The 17,291-nt window shown below is 41.8% G+C and overlaps 1 protein-coding gene across 3 annotated transcripts in view; it reads right to left on the reverse strand.

Annotated features, from left to right (window-relative positions):
- MYOF (myoferlin) overlaps positions 1-17,291 on the reverse strand; it is a 152,592-nt gene that overhangs the window by 37,620 nt on the left and 97,681 nt on the right. For all 3 annotated transcript variants that reach the window (XM_046654930.1, XM_046654929.1, XM_046654931.1), the window contains 11 exons: positions 16,685-16,816; positions 13,660-13,823; positions 11,271-11,385; positions 9,422-9,527; positions 8,107-8,252; positions 5,959-6,132; positions 4,722-4,830; positions 3,572-3,649; positions 923-1,104; positions 671-829; positions 448-546 (listed from right to left, as the gene is read on the reverse strand). In XM_046654930.1, the coding sequence (XP_046510886.1) occupies positions 448-546; positions 671-829; positions 923-1,104; positions 3,572-3,649; positions 4,722-4,830; positions 5,959-6,132; positions 8,107-8,252; positions 9,422-9,527; positions 11,271-11,385; positions 13,660-13,823; positions 16,685-16,816 (1,464 nt within the window). The remainder of the gene's footprint in view (positions 1-447; positions 547-670; positions 830-922; positions 1,105-3,571; positions 3,650-4,721; positions 4,831-5,958; positions 6,133-8,106; positions 8,253-9,421; positions 9,528-11,270; positions 11,386-13,659; positions 13,824-16,684; positions 16,817-17,291) is intronic.

Here is a 17,291-nt window from a genome sequence, read left to right on the forward strand (position 1 = left end):
GTGGGCGCCTCAATAGCAGGCCAGACACTGTCCATCACACTACTCAGTTGGCTCCATCGGTGTGTATCTGCTCCAATTTCCCATTACACCCTTCACACTCTCCACCTCTGCCTCCCTCTCAGGTCCCCTCCTCTCTGCAAACACAGACACGCTGCTCTGAGTCCGCCTTTCCTCTCCCAGTTCTCCAGCTGAGCTGGGAAACCCAGAAATCTACTGATTCCCAGTAAATGAGAACTCTAAATTCCCCCAGCAGTGCTGGAATTGACTATTCCTGTGGCTTCAGCAAGCCTTCTGTTTCCACGAATATTTCAAATTTTTGGACAAATTATATAGGAAGTTGGAGACAGCAAGAGAATATGCGGCAAGATTCCATTTCCTATACGAAAGATCCCAGTCCCGGATCCACATCCATTTGATTCGCTCAATAAAACTTAGAGAGCAGCCTACCTCAATGGCAGTGAGCTGAACCACAGGCCGGATCCCCTGGGGGACCATGTATAGATTTGGTGCCCGTTGTGAGGGCAGAATGGGAAGGTTGGAGCCATCCTGTGAAACAAATATGGAAATGTCAATGCCTCCTTTTAGTTCAAGTAAACAGTGCCTGGTGTTATTAACAAGTATGTTAAGCAGCTACTCTGAAAGAATATATGAGTGAGACCTCAGCAAGTACCTTGTGCCTGAGAATCAGCTCTGCAGTTACAAGGACATCCCCACAAGTCTTGTCTCCATTCATGACTGGGTACCAGAGAAGTTTGGGTGTGATGTCCATTTCTGAGTTTAGTTTCACCAGAGGAGAGCACATGCTTCGTCCTAAAAATTCATCTTTGCCCTAGAGAAACAAGCAATCCTTAAATTCCCCATCAAACAACCCTATAAACCTCCATTACCCCCCAAGTCATCTTAGAAATTCTAAATTACCTACCACTTGGTCATTGTCAAAAAGCTCTATGATAACTTTGGGTGGGTTCTGTAGGACTGTTTGGGGTTCCCCATAGATTTCAATTTCATCAAATATGATTGTTTGGTCCCACGTGGGATTCAGAGTTGAGTGGATGATCTCAGTGGTTTTACTTCGATGGAGGAAGGAGACATGAGCATATGGATCTAAAGCAAAAAAAGAGAATGACAGTAGGGCCGTAGCTAAAGTCAGAAACCGTAAAACTCCCGAAAGAAAACGGGGATAAGCTCCTTGACACTGGCTTGGCGATGATTTTTTGAATTTGACACCAAAAGCAAAGGCAACAAAAGGAAAAATAAACAAGTGGGACTATATCAAACTGAAAAGCTTCTGCATGGCAAAGGAGACCATCAACAAAATGAAAAGGCAAGCTGGCAACTTATGGATGAATGGATAAAGAAAAAGTGGTGTGTATATATATATGTATATATACATATATATACACACACACACACACACACACATACAATGGAAGACAATTCAGCCTTAAAAAAGAAGGAAACCGGGGCTGGCTCCGCGGCCGAGTGGTTAAGTTCCTGCACTCTGCTGCGGCGGCCCAGGGTTCGGATCCTGGGCACGGACATGGTACCACTCGTCAGGCCATGTTGAGGCAGCGTCCCACATCCCACAACTAGAAGGACCCGCAACTAAGATATACAACTATGTACAGGGGGGATTTGGGGAGATAAAGCAGGAAAAAAAAAAAAAAAAAAGAAGGAAATCCTGCCACTCATGACAACATGGATGAACCAGGAGGGCATTATGCTAAGTGAAATAAGCCAGAGAGAGAAAGACAAACACTATATAGTATCACTTATATATGAAATTCAAAATAAGGTCAGGGGCTGGCCCCATGACAGAGCAGTTAAGTTTGTGCACTCCGCTTCAGCAGCCTGGGGTTTGCCAGTTTGGACCCTGTGTGCAGACCTATGTACTGCTTATCAACCCATGCAGTGGCAGGCATCTCACATATAAAATAAAGGAAGATGGGCACAGATCTTAGCTCAGGGCCAATCTTCCTCAGCAAAAAAAAGGAGAAGGATTGGCAGTGGATGTTAGCTCAGAGCTAAGCTTCCTCAAAAAAAAAAAAGGTTAAACTTATGAAAACAGAGAGTAGAATGGTGGTTGCCAGGGGCTGGGGGGAAGTTAATAAAAGGGTAGAGATTTCAGCTATAAGATGAATACAGTGTGAGGATCTCATGTGTAACATGGTGACTATAGTTGATAATACTGTATTATATAAGTGAAATTTGCCAATAGAGTAGAATCTAAGTGTTCTAACACACACAAAAAAAGGTAAATATGTGAGATGATGCATGTGTTATTTAACTCAATTGTGAGAATCCTTTCATAATGTATATGTATATCAAATCATCACATTTTACACTTTAAATTTATTACTTTTTGTCAAATTATACCTCAATAAAGCTGAAAAGAAGATAAGGAAAAAAAAAAGCAATCCATTTCCTCTTCGAGCTAAATAATTTCACCAAAACTTTTTGCAATTGCCTGGGAGCTGACCTATCTGAGTCTAACTTGAAGCTTTTGCAAAAGGCAAAAGGGTGCTTAGTTTTTAGCATTGCAGTGTCATGGGAATGGCACTCTGCTTTTGCCCTGATGATACCTATCATGTCTCAAACTGCAAGGAATGTGTTTAGAGCTTTACGCAACTTTAGTCAAGAATTTTGATAGGATGCTAACTTTGACTTTCAATGATTGAGTGCCCCCTGGTGGTGAATATTCAAAAATGTCTTCAAAAACCATTTTGGAGATTCGTATTATAGGAATATCATGAATCTGTTTTAATTTGTAAGAAAAGGAAAGCATTCACAAATGTTGGTTAATATTCGTGCTTGGAACACAACTCACAATTGATGTGAGCATGCCAGAGTGTCAGGTAGCTGCTTTAAGAGCTGTTTTCACAGAAGGCCCACGGCAGTTCCGCTGGCCTTCAGGTCCTGAAGTGGAAGGCTCCCCACCTAGCCCAGGCAGCACCTGAACCAGTCATGGTCCCACAAGCAACAGCCCAATGGCCCAGGCAGCAGATCCCCGACCTTCCCCTTAGAACCAGTCCAAAGGCAACAAAAGCGGCCGGGGTGTCGGTGTGGGGGTGATGAAGCCTCATGGTTTTATGGTGCTGGAAATTTGGGGAGCAGGCTGCAGAGGAGGTCAAGATGGACTCCAATTTTGCTTCAAGCCTGGTGCTGTAGGCAAATGGGTAAATTTGTGACCTTTTTGCCAACTTAAGAGAGCTACAAAAAAATATAAAGTGTCTTAACTTACCAATCAACCCAAGAACCCTGGATGAAAACACCACTATGTGGATAGACAGAGAGCAGAAACTGCTTTTCTTCTTGGTGCTTTTTATTACTCAATCAATTAATGATTATCAGTACTAAAGGACCATGTATCTTCTCCAGCACCCAACAACCACACTTGACATACTCAGTGATTACATATCTCATGACTGAGCAATTTACTTCGTGCGCATCAACCTCAGTGGGGAAAAACTTCTTGTGGTTGTTAGGAATAACTAAAAGCATACACTTGATGAAAAGGAGAATCAAGCCAGCCTGCTTTGTAATGTGTGAGATGGAGATTTTTTTCCTTTACCTGAAAAGCTATCCTTGTCTAGAGCCTTGAGGTTTCTGGCTTGATAGATGTAACAGCGCAGATGGTAAATGTAGACTCCTAGAAAGAACAGGGTGGAGGTTACTTACAAGAAACATAACACGGCTATTTTTTCTGGACTATTTAGAGACAGTACATGTTTCAGATAAATGGGTCACGAAAATCTATTTCCCCACAGTAAAGAACACATATAATGGCGATGATGTGTCCTCCCAAAGTAGTTCTGTTTCCCGTAAAATGAAACTTACTTTAAAAAATGCTACAGTAAGCTCAGTGCAAGTGTGTCAATCAGGAGGACATTACTTCCGGTGTAAACTACCTGGATTTAGGGGACTGCTTGTCATCCCTGATCTTTAAAATGAAACTGGGTCTCCAGGAGCCATAGACGTAGGGCTTTCTGAACCATTCCAGCACCAGATCTAGGGAACGGTTATCTGCTACAAGTTTCTTGGATATTTCAAAATCTTTATACTCCTTATCCTTATTATATTAATGCATATCCACCCCCTTCCACTCCCCATTCCCCCCTAAACACACATAATTTGACAGATAGTAGGACATTGTGATTCAGTGCACAGATCTGGGGAACCAGACTACTTGAGTTCAAATCTTGTCTCTGGTGCCTACAAGCTGTAAGACATTTGTCAAATTATTTCATCTTCCTGTACCTTGGGTTCCTTACCTGTGAAACTGGGAACAATAACAGCACCACTTTCTAGGGTTGTTATTAAGACTAAATAAGTTAATATATACACAGTGCCTGGCACATGCTAACCTCTATGAGCATTTTCTCTTACTATTACAGAGTAGGTCTGTCCATTCCAAAATCCCTCAAGGTTATCATCGAAATCAACCTTTACTTAACATTTTGAACCTTTTTTCTAATTAAAATAATCTTTGGGGGGCTTCATAGAATAAGTACATGTTGAACACACCATGTTAACATCAATGATTCAACCACCTCCTATCCCAAATACAATTTTTAAAACTGTATTTTAAAAAATCCTTTTCATTGAGTGATGAAAAGGAAAGTACATTCGCATAAAGAGATTCTTATATTTGGTGATTTGAAGAGTTTTCTTGAGATAAAAGTCATAGAAGTGGAATGCACAAACATATGTTTAAAACGTACTGTCGAATTTACAGGAGACAATGGGCGTGTTTGCTCCAAACACCGTGGTGGCACTGTATTTCTGTTTCTCTGTGCTTTTTTCATCTCCATCCTCAGTAGTGTCTGCGCCCTAAGGAGGCAGGAAAAATCAATTAACAATGCCTAAAAACAAAGAGGCAAGAATTACAAACAAATGGAATAGCGGCTTTCAAAAAAATTTTTTCTCATCCAGTCACTTCATTTTTAAAGATGAATACAGCCCAGGACATCAAGTGACTTCCCCCAGGTCACTTGGCTGGAAAGCAACAGAGCAAGAAGTTGAAGCTAGACCTTCTGCCTCAAGTTCAGGTTTACCAAACCCTGCTGCTGAAAGGCAAAAAAAAAAGTGTAAAAGATAAATAAAGGGATTAGAAGGATGGGAAGAGGAAGAGAAAGAGCAGTGGGAGAAGAGCACAGCAGGGTCAGCGTGCAGAAATATAAAAATAGGCTGTGTTTGGAAATGGTCCCTGACTACCATGTTTTAGATCGACCACTGCCATTTTCTTATTCGTTCCTTCCACTTTTCTGCTTTTTTCCTCCTGCCTCCTGTATTGTGCTTCCATATGAATTGCTCTCTAATTCTGTGAGCAATCCTTCTGTTTTCCTCCCCCTCACGTCTGCGCATTTAACTTTCTTGGTTTATGGAACAGTTGTAGTTTCCAAGGTGGGAACCAAGGATCCTGTGCCTGGGATGTTAATAGATGTCACCTACACCAAGGGTTTTGGAACAGATATATTTGGAAAATGTTAGGTGAAAAAACAGGTGTGTCCGCAGGAGGACTTTTTAGAACTTTTATATGTTAATAGTCTATTCATTCTGCAAAACTTATGAGCAACTAGGATGTGTAATTTTCCCCCAAATTATTTGCAGTCTTGCAGTGCTGGAGGGACCTCGATGGAGTGGGAGGTGTTATACCCAATACTCATGTATTTTCCTGGTACCAATATTATTTGAGCTTTGGCTATTTATTTTATTTTTTAAAGATTTTATTTTTTTCCTTTTTCTCCCCAAAGCCCCCTGGTACATAGTTGTATATTCTTCGTTGTGGGTCCTTCTAGGTGTGGCATGTGGGACTCTGCCTCAGTGTGGCTTGATGAGCAGTGCCATGTCCGCGCCCAGGATTCGAACCAACGAAACACTGGGCCACCTGCAGTGGAGCGCGCGAACTTAACCACTCGGCCATGGGGCCAGCCCCAGCTTTGGCTATTTATTACTTACAAGGGCACCTTCAAGTTTAAAGATGGCAGCTGAACCATGTGTTTCTGAAGGAGCCATTTTTCTCCTCCAGCGTCTGCGGCGAAAGGTATCTGAACTACGTTGTTTCCAGTGAAATTTCCAGCCAATTAAAGAAGCATATTCCCAGCCCTCTTGGCCTTCATATTCTTCCCTGGCCTAAAAGAGAAGTAAAACTTTTTATCATCATCATCATCATCCTTATATTGATAAAGCAGATTATCTGGTCAATCAACAAATACGTATTGAAAATTTACTCTGAGCTAGGATCCAGGGATACAAAAGAGAAAAAATAGACAGGTTCTCTGCCCTTGAAGAGCTGATGGACCATGGGAATACAGAGAGATAACCAGGTAATTAACGTGGAATGAAATCTTGCCAAGGTGGTGGCTGCATCATCAGGAGAGGCATCTTATTCAGACTCGGGGGGGTGGGGCGCGCAGGAAAGCAAATGGATTCTTTCTCAAATTGCTTTCTACTTTCTCACTTCCTTAGCTCAGAAGAACACTGCTATTGTGAGACAGTTGGGAAAACGTTATTATCTCCACTTTATATATGGAGGAAAAAAATGGGCACCACCCTCCCCAGGGTTTAAAAGTCTCGTCTAAGCTAATGGCTATCATAACTAATAATGAAATGATAGATCAGGGTATATTACTTCTATAATAACTAATAACTAAACAGAATAGTACTTTTTAATCTCAGAAACTGTTTAAATATAAATGATCTCAGCTTTCAATGTTTTATTCAATTCCTTCAACAAATATGAGGGCCTACTATGTGATAGGGATTGCTGAGAGCTGAGGAAGCGATGAAGAAAAATACAGATAGGTCCTTGCCTTCATGTAGCTGACATCTTAGTGGTGGAAGTTTTATGTAAATATCTTAAAAGTATGACTAGATTTAGTAGATGTAAAATAATATTCAATAATATTCAATAACACTTATGATTTCAGAAATAAGAGCTCCCTGTAGGTTATTATCATTGTAGGGGCTATTTTTTCAACTTTGAATAAACATAAAATCCAGGTCAATCTTGTAACTGACCCTCTAGTTGTGTTAATCGTGGCATTGAAATATTTCACGTAGCCAGGAGTGAGGCAGGTTAGGGACGTGATCAAAGTCTCAACAATACTCTTGGGGAGAATGAGGCCAAGTTTCCGGTCTTCTGACTGCTGGCTCAGTGTTCTTTCCACTTCACCTTTGTGACTCATGTAGAAGGAGGGAGTCAAGTATCTCTAGAAACTTCTTACCCCATCAGGATAGGGATAACTGAATAACAAATATTCATTCATCAGCTCCTTCATTCTACTGCATTATTTATGAGGAACAAGTTCTTGAGCTAGCAAGAACGATACAAAACGACTATGGCTCCATCTTGAGAACCACAGAGGAACCAAGAAGTTCACTGTCTAATAAAAAGTAACTTTACTGCACCTACTGAGTCAGGCACTTTGGGGAATAGAAAGAGTTCCTGTATGGCATTAGCCTAGGCTGGGTTCAAACACTGGCTCTATCATTTACCAGACACGTGACCTAGAGCAAATCTGCAGAGGTCACTCTATAAGCATTATCTGTAAAACGAGGATAAACGCAGATTTTGTGGATTGTAGATGATGCATATGCAGTACCTACCACTATAGAAGGCACACAAAACATGCCACTTATTATTGTTCTGAATATTGTTGTTCCCCTTGACTTATTATTATTCCACTTAAGCCTATAATACTCTCATTAGATGCATGATGTTATACCCACTTTGCAGACGAGAAAGGAAATGAAGAAGCCAGGGTCTGAAACCTTCTGTATCTTATTCCAAGTCCTGAGCTGTTGCCACTACTCCATTACGCTACCAAAATAATTTCTCTTTCTATTACCACCTCTTGAGTGGCTCTCATTTAGCCCGCTTCAGAACCACCTGGAGGACTTGCTGAAACACAGATTGCTGGCCCCACCCCCCAGAGTTACTAAATCAGTAGATTTGGGGTCAGGGCACACTGTGAGAACCCTGGAGCAGGGCATTAGGCCTTTGACTGGCAAATGGCTTCTGGAGAAACAGCCGAGTTAACTGGAATTCTTCGTGGTCTGGAAGGCAGAGCCCCCAGCCCAGTTCCCTCCTACTGCTCCTCTTACCCTGGCAGTGCTGGAAGCGGTCTGTGTTAAATCTTTCTTGCGTTTTCGGACCAGCCTTCGCCGTCTATGAGTGTGGTACATTTTCTCTGCTGCAACCCAGGATTTGGGTTTATTATCGGGAGGAATGGTAATTCCATATTCCCAGCCTGGAACAGAGTTTGTGAATGGTTATCCAAAAGAGATGCATTTGCCAGATCACCAAATGAACTCCCGGGAAACATTCAGTCACTCCCTCTGCCCACAAACATTCTCTAATGTCACGACTGAATGCCACTGCTCCTTTCACTTTGCTGCAACTCAGCCAAACTGAATACGTCTCTATTCCCCTGGCTGCCTCTTCAAAATGCTTCCTTGGTGGCCATGAGGTTCCCTTCACTTTTATACCTCCATTCATTCATGGTAATTGAGTGCATCTAAGACTAAGCCACAAGTACAAGAGGCAGAAGGGGACAGTGGTGAAGAGGGTGGGCTGTGTGGCCACACAGCCTGGGTTCAAATCTCAGCAGCACTCCATGCTGGCTGTTGACTAAAACAGTTTTTTGCAAGTTAGTAAACCTGCCTATTGCTCAATTTCCACAGCATAAAGGTAAAATACATCTTTTTTAAAAGAACTAATCAAAATTATGCATGCAAAGCTCTAGGACCATGCTTAGCATATAGTTTGTGCTCAACCAATGCTAGCTGTTATTACAAGCCCTGGTGTGTGCATCAGATCAGCAAAGAACTTAATAATGCATTTGAAATCTTCCATATCAATGCTAGTTCTTTCTGAGTACTACTCCCACCTATAAGGAAAAAAAAAAACCAAGCAAATTTTCTCTTTTGATAATTCCAAAAGTTATAGTTCATTTAACTTTAGATTACTGTCCATGGAAAAGGGTAAAGACAATTAACAGAAGCTATGTCAATAATCTGCAATATTGCTGAATAGGACTTTTCATGCATTTTACAGTCCTTTCTGAGCTGGGGGGACCCTGAGTGTGATGCTCCCAGAGAGGGTATGGGGTGTGATTAGGATAGAGAAAATCCAAACTCCAGTTCCCTCTCAAATTCTCATCCTGGATCCCCAGCATCTCAAAGTCCAGCGGCCCAGCCCCTGTCACCTTGCATCTTTCACTTTCAACAGCTTCCCAGCAGGCACCTGTCCAAGCACTGGCCAGTCCTTCCGATTTTGCATCTGAATAGTCACTGGTAACAACACGTGACCTGGTTGTCATACATCAACAGGGCTAAAACTCCTCCCTCCCAAGGAAACTTTACTTTGGCAAACCAGGGCCTTGCTGTAGAGCCCCTGGTAAGAGATCTAAAATGTTACCTTTCTCATCCACGGCCCGATTTATGTCATACACCCATGCATCATCTTCCCATTCCCAACCTGGAGGGCATGTGAGCTCACTGGGTGATGCCGCTTTATCACCGTTCTTTTAAAAAACAAAAACAAAGAATAGAGAGAAGCCATAGTGTCAAGTAACATACGAAAGCGAGAGATGATTCCTCACACTTAACTATAGTACTCCCATTAATATAGATACCATCTTAAACATCAATCTTACTCAGAAAAATCTCTAATCTTTATTTATGCATAAATGTTATACAAAAATTAATTTTTAAGAATGCTTTCTGTCTTCACTATTAGGGAATATATTAGGTTCAACCACGGGAAATTGTTTTGTAGGTCACAAATGGTCAAATATCAGCAATTGCAAGTGTTTCAACTTAATATTATGAAATGGTGCAACTCTCCTCATGAGGAGTTATAGTGGAAAGAACTCATCAGACACGGAAAAAGCATGACAAACACATTTTCCAGTACGGGGTAATGCTGCTGGAGGTTGTAGATGCTAATCATGTAAGATTGAGCAAAGTTTATGTTAAATATTCGCTTACATTCTGCCTAAAATCTGACGGGAGAGTTATGAAAAAAGTTCATAGTAAAAGAAATAAAGGTGGTCCATAAACATATGGAAAAATATTCAGCTTTACTTTAAATTAAGAGTGTGACAATTGAAATAACAACAAGATACCATTTATTCATGTATTGAGAAAGATGTTAAAGTGGGATGGTGAGTATTTAGAAAAACAGCCTTCTAATATGCTGTTGCTGGAAATACAAATTTCTACCTCCTTGAAAGCAGTGTGGCAATATTTATCAAAATTTTATATATGATGAAACCTTGACCAAGCTAATCCAGGGATCTTTCCTATGGATAAACTCTTACAAATGAATTAAAATACATGTAATAAGGATGTTCACTGCCACATCATTTATAAAAACCAAAGACTGGGAAAAAACCCAAATGGCCACAAGGAGAGAATTAGTTAAATAAATTATAGTGGGTCCATAAAATAAAACACTCTGCAGGCATTTTTTAAAGGCTCATGGGAGCAAGGTGGTTCTAGTAGGATTTCACAGATTTAACGCAACCCATCTCTTTAACTTAAAATGTTTATTAAAGATTCCAAAATCAAGACTCCAAAATTTGCTAAAAGCAAACCTAGATTTTAAAGAGAAAATGTTTTCATCTTTCTTGGGGTCCATAAATATTTCAGGGCTGCTTTATACAACTATCTTTTCTCTAATAAAGGCTATTATGTATTAACAGTAACAGAAAAAGGCTTCATAATGATAGCATTGGGTCCGACAAAGAAAAAATATACAAAAGAAGATTTATATGTCTTGATATCAAAAGATGTCCAACATATATTGATATGTGAAAACTACAAGTTTTAGAACCATGCATATAATCTTACTTAGGTGAGGAGAGAGGTTATATGCTTGTACACGAACAGAAGACTGCTATCAATGGCTACCCTGGGGGGTGGAATATGGATCTGGGAGAAAAATTATTTTCATTTCCTTTATGCTGTCTGAATATTTTAAAGACATGAACACTCAATTTGTTATGATTTTAAAAACTAGTTAAATAATAAATACACCTTTACAATAAAAAAAATGCACAACCCAAACTTCACCATGTACCAACATCTAGTTAAATAGGCCCAGAGTCTTCTCTACAGAAAATAATTATAGGGCACAATGTGGCTTAAGTTATAGACGTAAGGCTGTTCAGAACATGAGATGGAGCAGAAGAGAAGGGGAAGCCATGCCTTGCAGTTGGTTATTTCACAGAGCTAACGTGTAAGGGTTTATCTGGCCCACTCACCGCATCCGTGTAGGTGTCCTCAGCCGGCTTCCACTCGCCCCCGGGGTAGCGACTCTCGTTCTGATACACTTCATCAGTGAACTCCGTGTGACCTGCGTCTGCCTCAGTCAGCAAGCTGCGGGCAAGGCTCATTTTATCAAAGAAGAGATGATAGCGACAACCCCAGCCATTTCCAATGGTCAGGAAACATCTACTCTCTAGGGTGGTACCAGTTTCTGCCTCCATCTACCCCTTTGGGTTCTCCACTCCAAACTCCTCTTTGCACTAACAGCTTTTGACATTCCTTTGAAGAAGGGGCCTGCTGGATCAAGGAGACCTAAACTACAGAGAACTCCTAAGTTAGCAGGGTTGCTCCTTCTCAGTAATGAGGGTGGGGACTGGGAAAACAGTGTTGAGGGCAGCTTCTGATAGGGACCTTGTGTTCCATATTTCTGTTTCAGTTCAGGGCTGTTCAGCTTTTTGTCAGCAAAACTCTTGGCTAACAGGTCAAAAGAATAGGGGGTTTTCCTGCCTCGTTCCCCCTATTTTTAAAAAATGGAATAGAGACAACCTCAGGAGGCCATATGGAAACTTTTATTCATGGCTTGCTTGGTCTATGGAACACAAACCGAAGAGAAGGAGTTTGATTTTCTGGACGGTTCCTAGGTAAAGAGCCAAACCAGGTCATTTAAGACTCCAAACTCCATTTGGGCACGTAAGAAATCCATACTGACTCTCTGCCATACCAATTTTCCTCTTGGATTTGGAACTATTTTGACAACGCATAGAAGAAAGTACAGAGGCTCCAACTCTGACTCAGTCTTCTGCCAAGTATCCACTCAAGTGAGGTTTCTTTTTGCTCTACCGTCTCTACATCTTTTCCCTGCTGTATCCTCCCCTAGAATCAAGCACTGGAAGGAAATCAGAAAACAGTCCCAGCCATTTGCATAAATTGGGCTTGTCCATCACTTCCCTGGGCCCAAGAGAAGGAGACTAGAAGACTTGGCTGAGCCTAGGGTCCCATCCAGCTCTGACACATTTGACCTTCCGCTTTTCCAATCACAACGCCCCCCGCCCTTGCCTGTCCTCACTAACCTTCCTTCCTTCTGTCCTATTCAAATCCCATTTCCCTTCTCCTTACTAGTGACCCCAACTTCATCCAAAGCAAGCAGTCAAGGGTTAAAAGCAATCAGGGGCAAACACTGGGTCTTAACAGACCAGACCCAGCATACTCCTTCCTTCTTCCCAAATGACTATGTAGTTATAGGAAATAAATGTGGACAGAGAGAGCAAATTCTAGGCCTTGAAATCCAATGTCACAAGCTTGCTTCCTCCGAACTCAAGTATGCTGTCATGAGGTGGAGAGAAGAGAGAGTTCTGGTTATAATACTGTTGGCAACACTCAGAAACCAGGGTGCGGTCTCCCCCAGACTCCCGGGGAAACACGCTTGCCCCTCTCTACTGTGTCCTTTTAATAACAGCTTTGAGACAGAATTTACATATCATACAATTCACCCATTTAATATGTACCCTCTGGTTCTTGCAGACGTTCCTGCATAACAATTGAGTGCTGGTTTTGGTGCCCAGGCTGGACTTAGGTGTTAGCCCCGGCTATACCACTTAAGAGCTGTGTGTCTTTGGACAAGTACTCAATCTCTCTAGTTCTCAGTTTCCACATGTGTAAAGTGGAGACAGTAGTATTACTGGGAGATAATTCTCCATGAGACTCTTGCATTTCTGCACAGAGGCCCCAAAACCTTTGTTACAGGCTATCTTTTAGAGGATGTTAAATGGGGAACAACCGTGGAAGACAGAGACAGTGTCTCTCTCCAGTGCAAAGGGCCAGCATGCTTGCTACCCATTATAAAAGATTCAGAAGCCCTAATCTCAGGGTTCCTCTCCTGTTATGTGATGCACTGCATATGCAAGAGTCATCTGGCCCTCTTCGTGTCGCCCTGTGGGAATTGGGGCTCAAAAACTAAAGTAAAGGTTGACATTCTGACACAGCTACTGCTTGTGTCTCCTGTCAACATCCACAAAACTGTGGCAGGTGACCTTGTTAGCTTGCAGGTAGGATAAAAATCTGACCCTTCACAATTTTTGACACTACTGATCCTGTAGGGCTGTAGTGTAGATTCAATAAGATGATGCCCGTGCTTAGCATACTGCTTGACACATTCACACATAATGAGTTCTCAGTAATTGTTAGTACCAAGTGCCTTTCATATTTGTTTGTCTTATCATGGGACGCTGATGACATCTTTCAAGTTTCTATGAATTTCTGCGGACTGACTTCTGCTCAGTGGGTGTTACGTAAATAAGATCAAGAATGATGACGGAGGAGATTCATTTAGCAATTTCTTGGGAAAGGCTTCATTGCCATCCTTTTTTCAGAAAATGGAAAACTTACCTTCTTTCAGGATCAACCATCCAGTCTCCTTCCCATTCCCAGCCTTTTGGAGGCAAAAAGAATTCCCTCTTGAGTTTTATTTTTCCTGTGACATCAGAAAATTTATGACGACCCACTAGTCCAGAGGTGCCCCATTTTCCAAACATGAGAGCTTGATTTTCATACTATTAAAAAAAATGAAATTGGAGAAACACCATCAGAGAGCAAGAAATAAAGCCAGCCCATACATTTCAAGTTCACCTGAAACTTAGGCTAGACAGCACTAAACAGTGAAAAAGCTTATACTCAGAAGGTAGAGACCTAACTTAGGCTGATTACGCAACTTAAGGTAAACCATTGATCCTTCTAAGACTCAGTGTTCCCATCTGTAAACCAGGGATAATACTATCTTTCTTAGCGAGTTGTCCTGGAGCTGATATGTGCAAATGATTGTGAAAGTGCTTTGTAAACAGTGTTATATCATTGCTAGTTATTTCTATTATTATTTTGAATGGCTCCAAATAGTTCTCTGAACCAAATCTTTTAAATACTGATAAAAGTCCTCAATTTATGAACGTGCAGTCTTCTCAATGTTTGTTAGTCTACTGCCTAGAACTTGGGGCACATATCCCCACAGAAACAATCATATAATTGATGGTACATTTTCCAGGCAGTCCACAGGGAATGTCTGAAACAGGAAGGTCATTTTAGCACTCAGAATATATAGGGCCTAAAAGTTCTGAGAATCTCCTCTAGAGGGCGGAGGGTAGACCACGACCTTTCTGGAAGCAGGTTTAGGGGCAATGGCAGACTCTGGTTTACAGGGGCATTCCTTTCTAAATTGGAATTTATAAATCCACAGTGGTCTGCTCTTCACTACGTCAACCATCGAAAGGGTTGAGATTGGCCAGTGGTGAGTGTTCCTGTTTGGGCCCAAGCTGAAATTTCCATTTGTCTGCTGATGAGCCCACTGAGATGATTTGCATATGTGACAGGGGAGTTTTGCAGCTGAAGGAGGAGGGAAGACGTTTGAGTAGGGACCTGATGGGAGATTGGGTTCAAGCAGACACAATAGTGCCTGTCTCAGATATTGCTTTGAGTCTGGAGAGGAGATGAGCTTCAGGCAGCAGCTATAGGAGCTGTTGTCACACGGGCTGTGAGACCCAGAGGCATGTGCATGGATCCTTTGGTTTCCAAGTGACAAGGACACAGAAAAGAGGAGCAAGGCATTCCCACCACTTCTGTTAGAAGCCAGTCTGGCTCTAGTAAAATCCAGGCAAGAATCTTGGCATGGACAAGAGGCATCAGCAGCAGTGGAGATGGCAGTCTCATGTGGCTTTGAGGATACAGCCTTTAACCAGCTGTGGGGCAGGACCATTAGCCCATGTGAAGCAGCTCAGAGACCTCCAGAAATCTGGAAGAAGGGGAGAACTTTGCAGAAAATTGAGGTCTGGTATTAGCAAAGATAGGCAAGAACCTGTGAAATTTTCATCGTTGTTACTAATGTGCCCCTACTGGTACTCAAAGGCTGTTAGAATCTGGAGAAACTAGAGTCACACAAAACACCTGAAATGGGTGGATCATCTCTTTACATGAGTTGAAACTCAAGTTCACTCCGTGCAGAGAAGAAGCTGGAAATGGGAAGTGTTGGAAGGGATCCCTAGACTGGGCATTCCCTGCCCAGTGCTAGCTTCTCCGGACTTAGCTCCCATCAGAGAGTTGGAGGGCGGGTGGACGCCAAGAAACCCCATAGGAATGCAGGAGCAAGCCTCTCCTATGTGTGCCCTGATGCCCTCACTCCACATGGCCCAGTTGACTGGACATCACCATCTGCCACTCAGGATCTCCCCTGCAGCCTCCAGTATACCATCTATTTACCTCCAATAGTACTTCCAAGACTGCACTGTAAGGACTTTGTGTGTGGCTCCCATGTGTTTCATTGCTTCTCAAGTGGTCCATTGATGCCCCATATTCACCCACATTGGAATCACTGCTCGTGTTAATCCCTAACTCAGCTACAGGATCAGAATCCCCAGGGTGGCCTTGGCATTCAGCATGTTTAACAAGACACTCAGTTTTACAATCATTGCAATAGATGATGAGATCCTTGAGGACAGGGCTTGGCCTCTTCATCACCTTCAGCACCTGCCTCAGTGCCTGGCATAAAACCACCACTCCCTAAAAACCTTGATGGATGGATGGATAAATTCTGTTAATACATATTTATTTATTCATAAATATTTATAGGAACCTACTATATGTCAGGTAGTGTCAAGTGAATAAAAAGCAAAAATAAAAGATGCCCCGGGTTTTCTTGCCCAGCAAGCAGATCAGAACCACAATCCTGAACCCGTTGTCAGGTATAGTGGTGGGCATCAGCAACACATTTATAAATTAGCTAGAACGAAGACAGTCTTTTTCCCATTTATCTGAGCAGGAAGGCCCATCTGTAGAAGAATAGAGGTCATATAATAGTATATAAAAATAGTATATAAAATAATAGTTGTATATATATTTATTCTATATATATTTATATTTGTTATAAAAACAAATCAAAATAATTCTGCTTTTGGCTGTACAAGTGTGTAAAATTTATTTAAATTGGTTTAATTGTAAATGAAACCTTTAATTAACTAAGCAGATTTTTAACTTAGTGAAGGTTTTACAAATTATATCTATTGCTTTTGAAGCATTCAGGCAGCTTTTTCTTTGCCCTGGGGCAACTCATCTGAGACTTCTCCTAAGCGGGAAATGAGTCTTCTGTGGTTTAAAGGCTGCCAACCCCAAGCAGGCTGCTCAAGGTCTGCACCTCTCAAGTGCCCTCATCCCCGGGATGTTTGTGTGTGAATCACTCTGGTGTGTCCCAGTGTTGACAACAAAACCTCCAGTCAGTCTTTCCCTATCCTCTTAGGTTAAGGTGCCCCGGATAGGATTTTAGGTAGTGGTGATGGTGCAGTTGTTTTTGATAGGTGAATGTTTTCCAGAAAGGTGAAAAGTAAAAGTACCCCCCACAAAGAGGAAAAGAGAGTGATGTCATTAAATGTACCATTTCCGCAAAGACGGTGAATGTTCCTTCCGCGAAGCTATTGAACTTCTTCTCAACAGCACTTAAGCCCAGCCAGATGTTCACTCGCAACTCCACAGGCACCTTTGGTCCATTGCTTTTCTCCTGCGGATACTGTGAGATGCACATTAACGAGCACGTTATGCCGGGCACAGCAGGGGCTGTGACAATAAGTTCAAGTCCAAAGCAGACTGAACACCTAATCATTGCTCTCACCAGTCTAATTTCATGTTTGCAGAGTTAAAATATTTCCAAATGACCCTAACGCAAAGATGAAAATAACAACTAAAACGTGGTTCTCAAAGTGTGATCCATAGACTGCCATGTGTCCCTGAGACCTTTCCAGGAGGTTCACGGGTAAAACTATTTTCCTAATGATACTAAGATGTTATTAGTCTTTTTCACGGTATGGAGATTGGCACTGACAGTGCTAAAGTGATGGTGGATAACACGTGGGCACTGCAGCAGGAATCAAGGCAGGGACACCAAACTGTACCGCAAGTAAATGTTTTCTTCATCACTCTCAGTGAAGAAAATAAATGCCAGCTTTACTTAAGAATTCTCTTGATAAAGCAGTAAAAGCTACTCA

This window comes from Equus quagga, chromosome 2 (assembly GCF_021613505.1).
Source record: "Equus quagga isolate Etosha38 chromosome 2, UCLA_HA_Equagga_1.0, whole genome shotgun sequence".
NCBI classification, from domain to species: domain Eukaryota; kingdom Metazoa; phylum Chordata; class Mammalia; order Perissodactyla; family Equidae; genus Equus; species Equus quagga.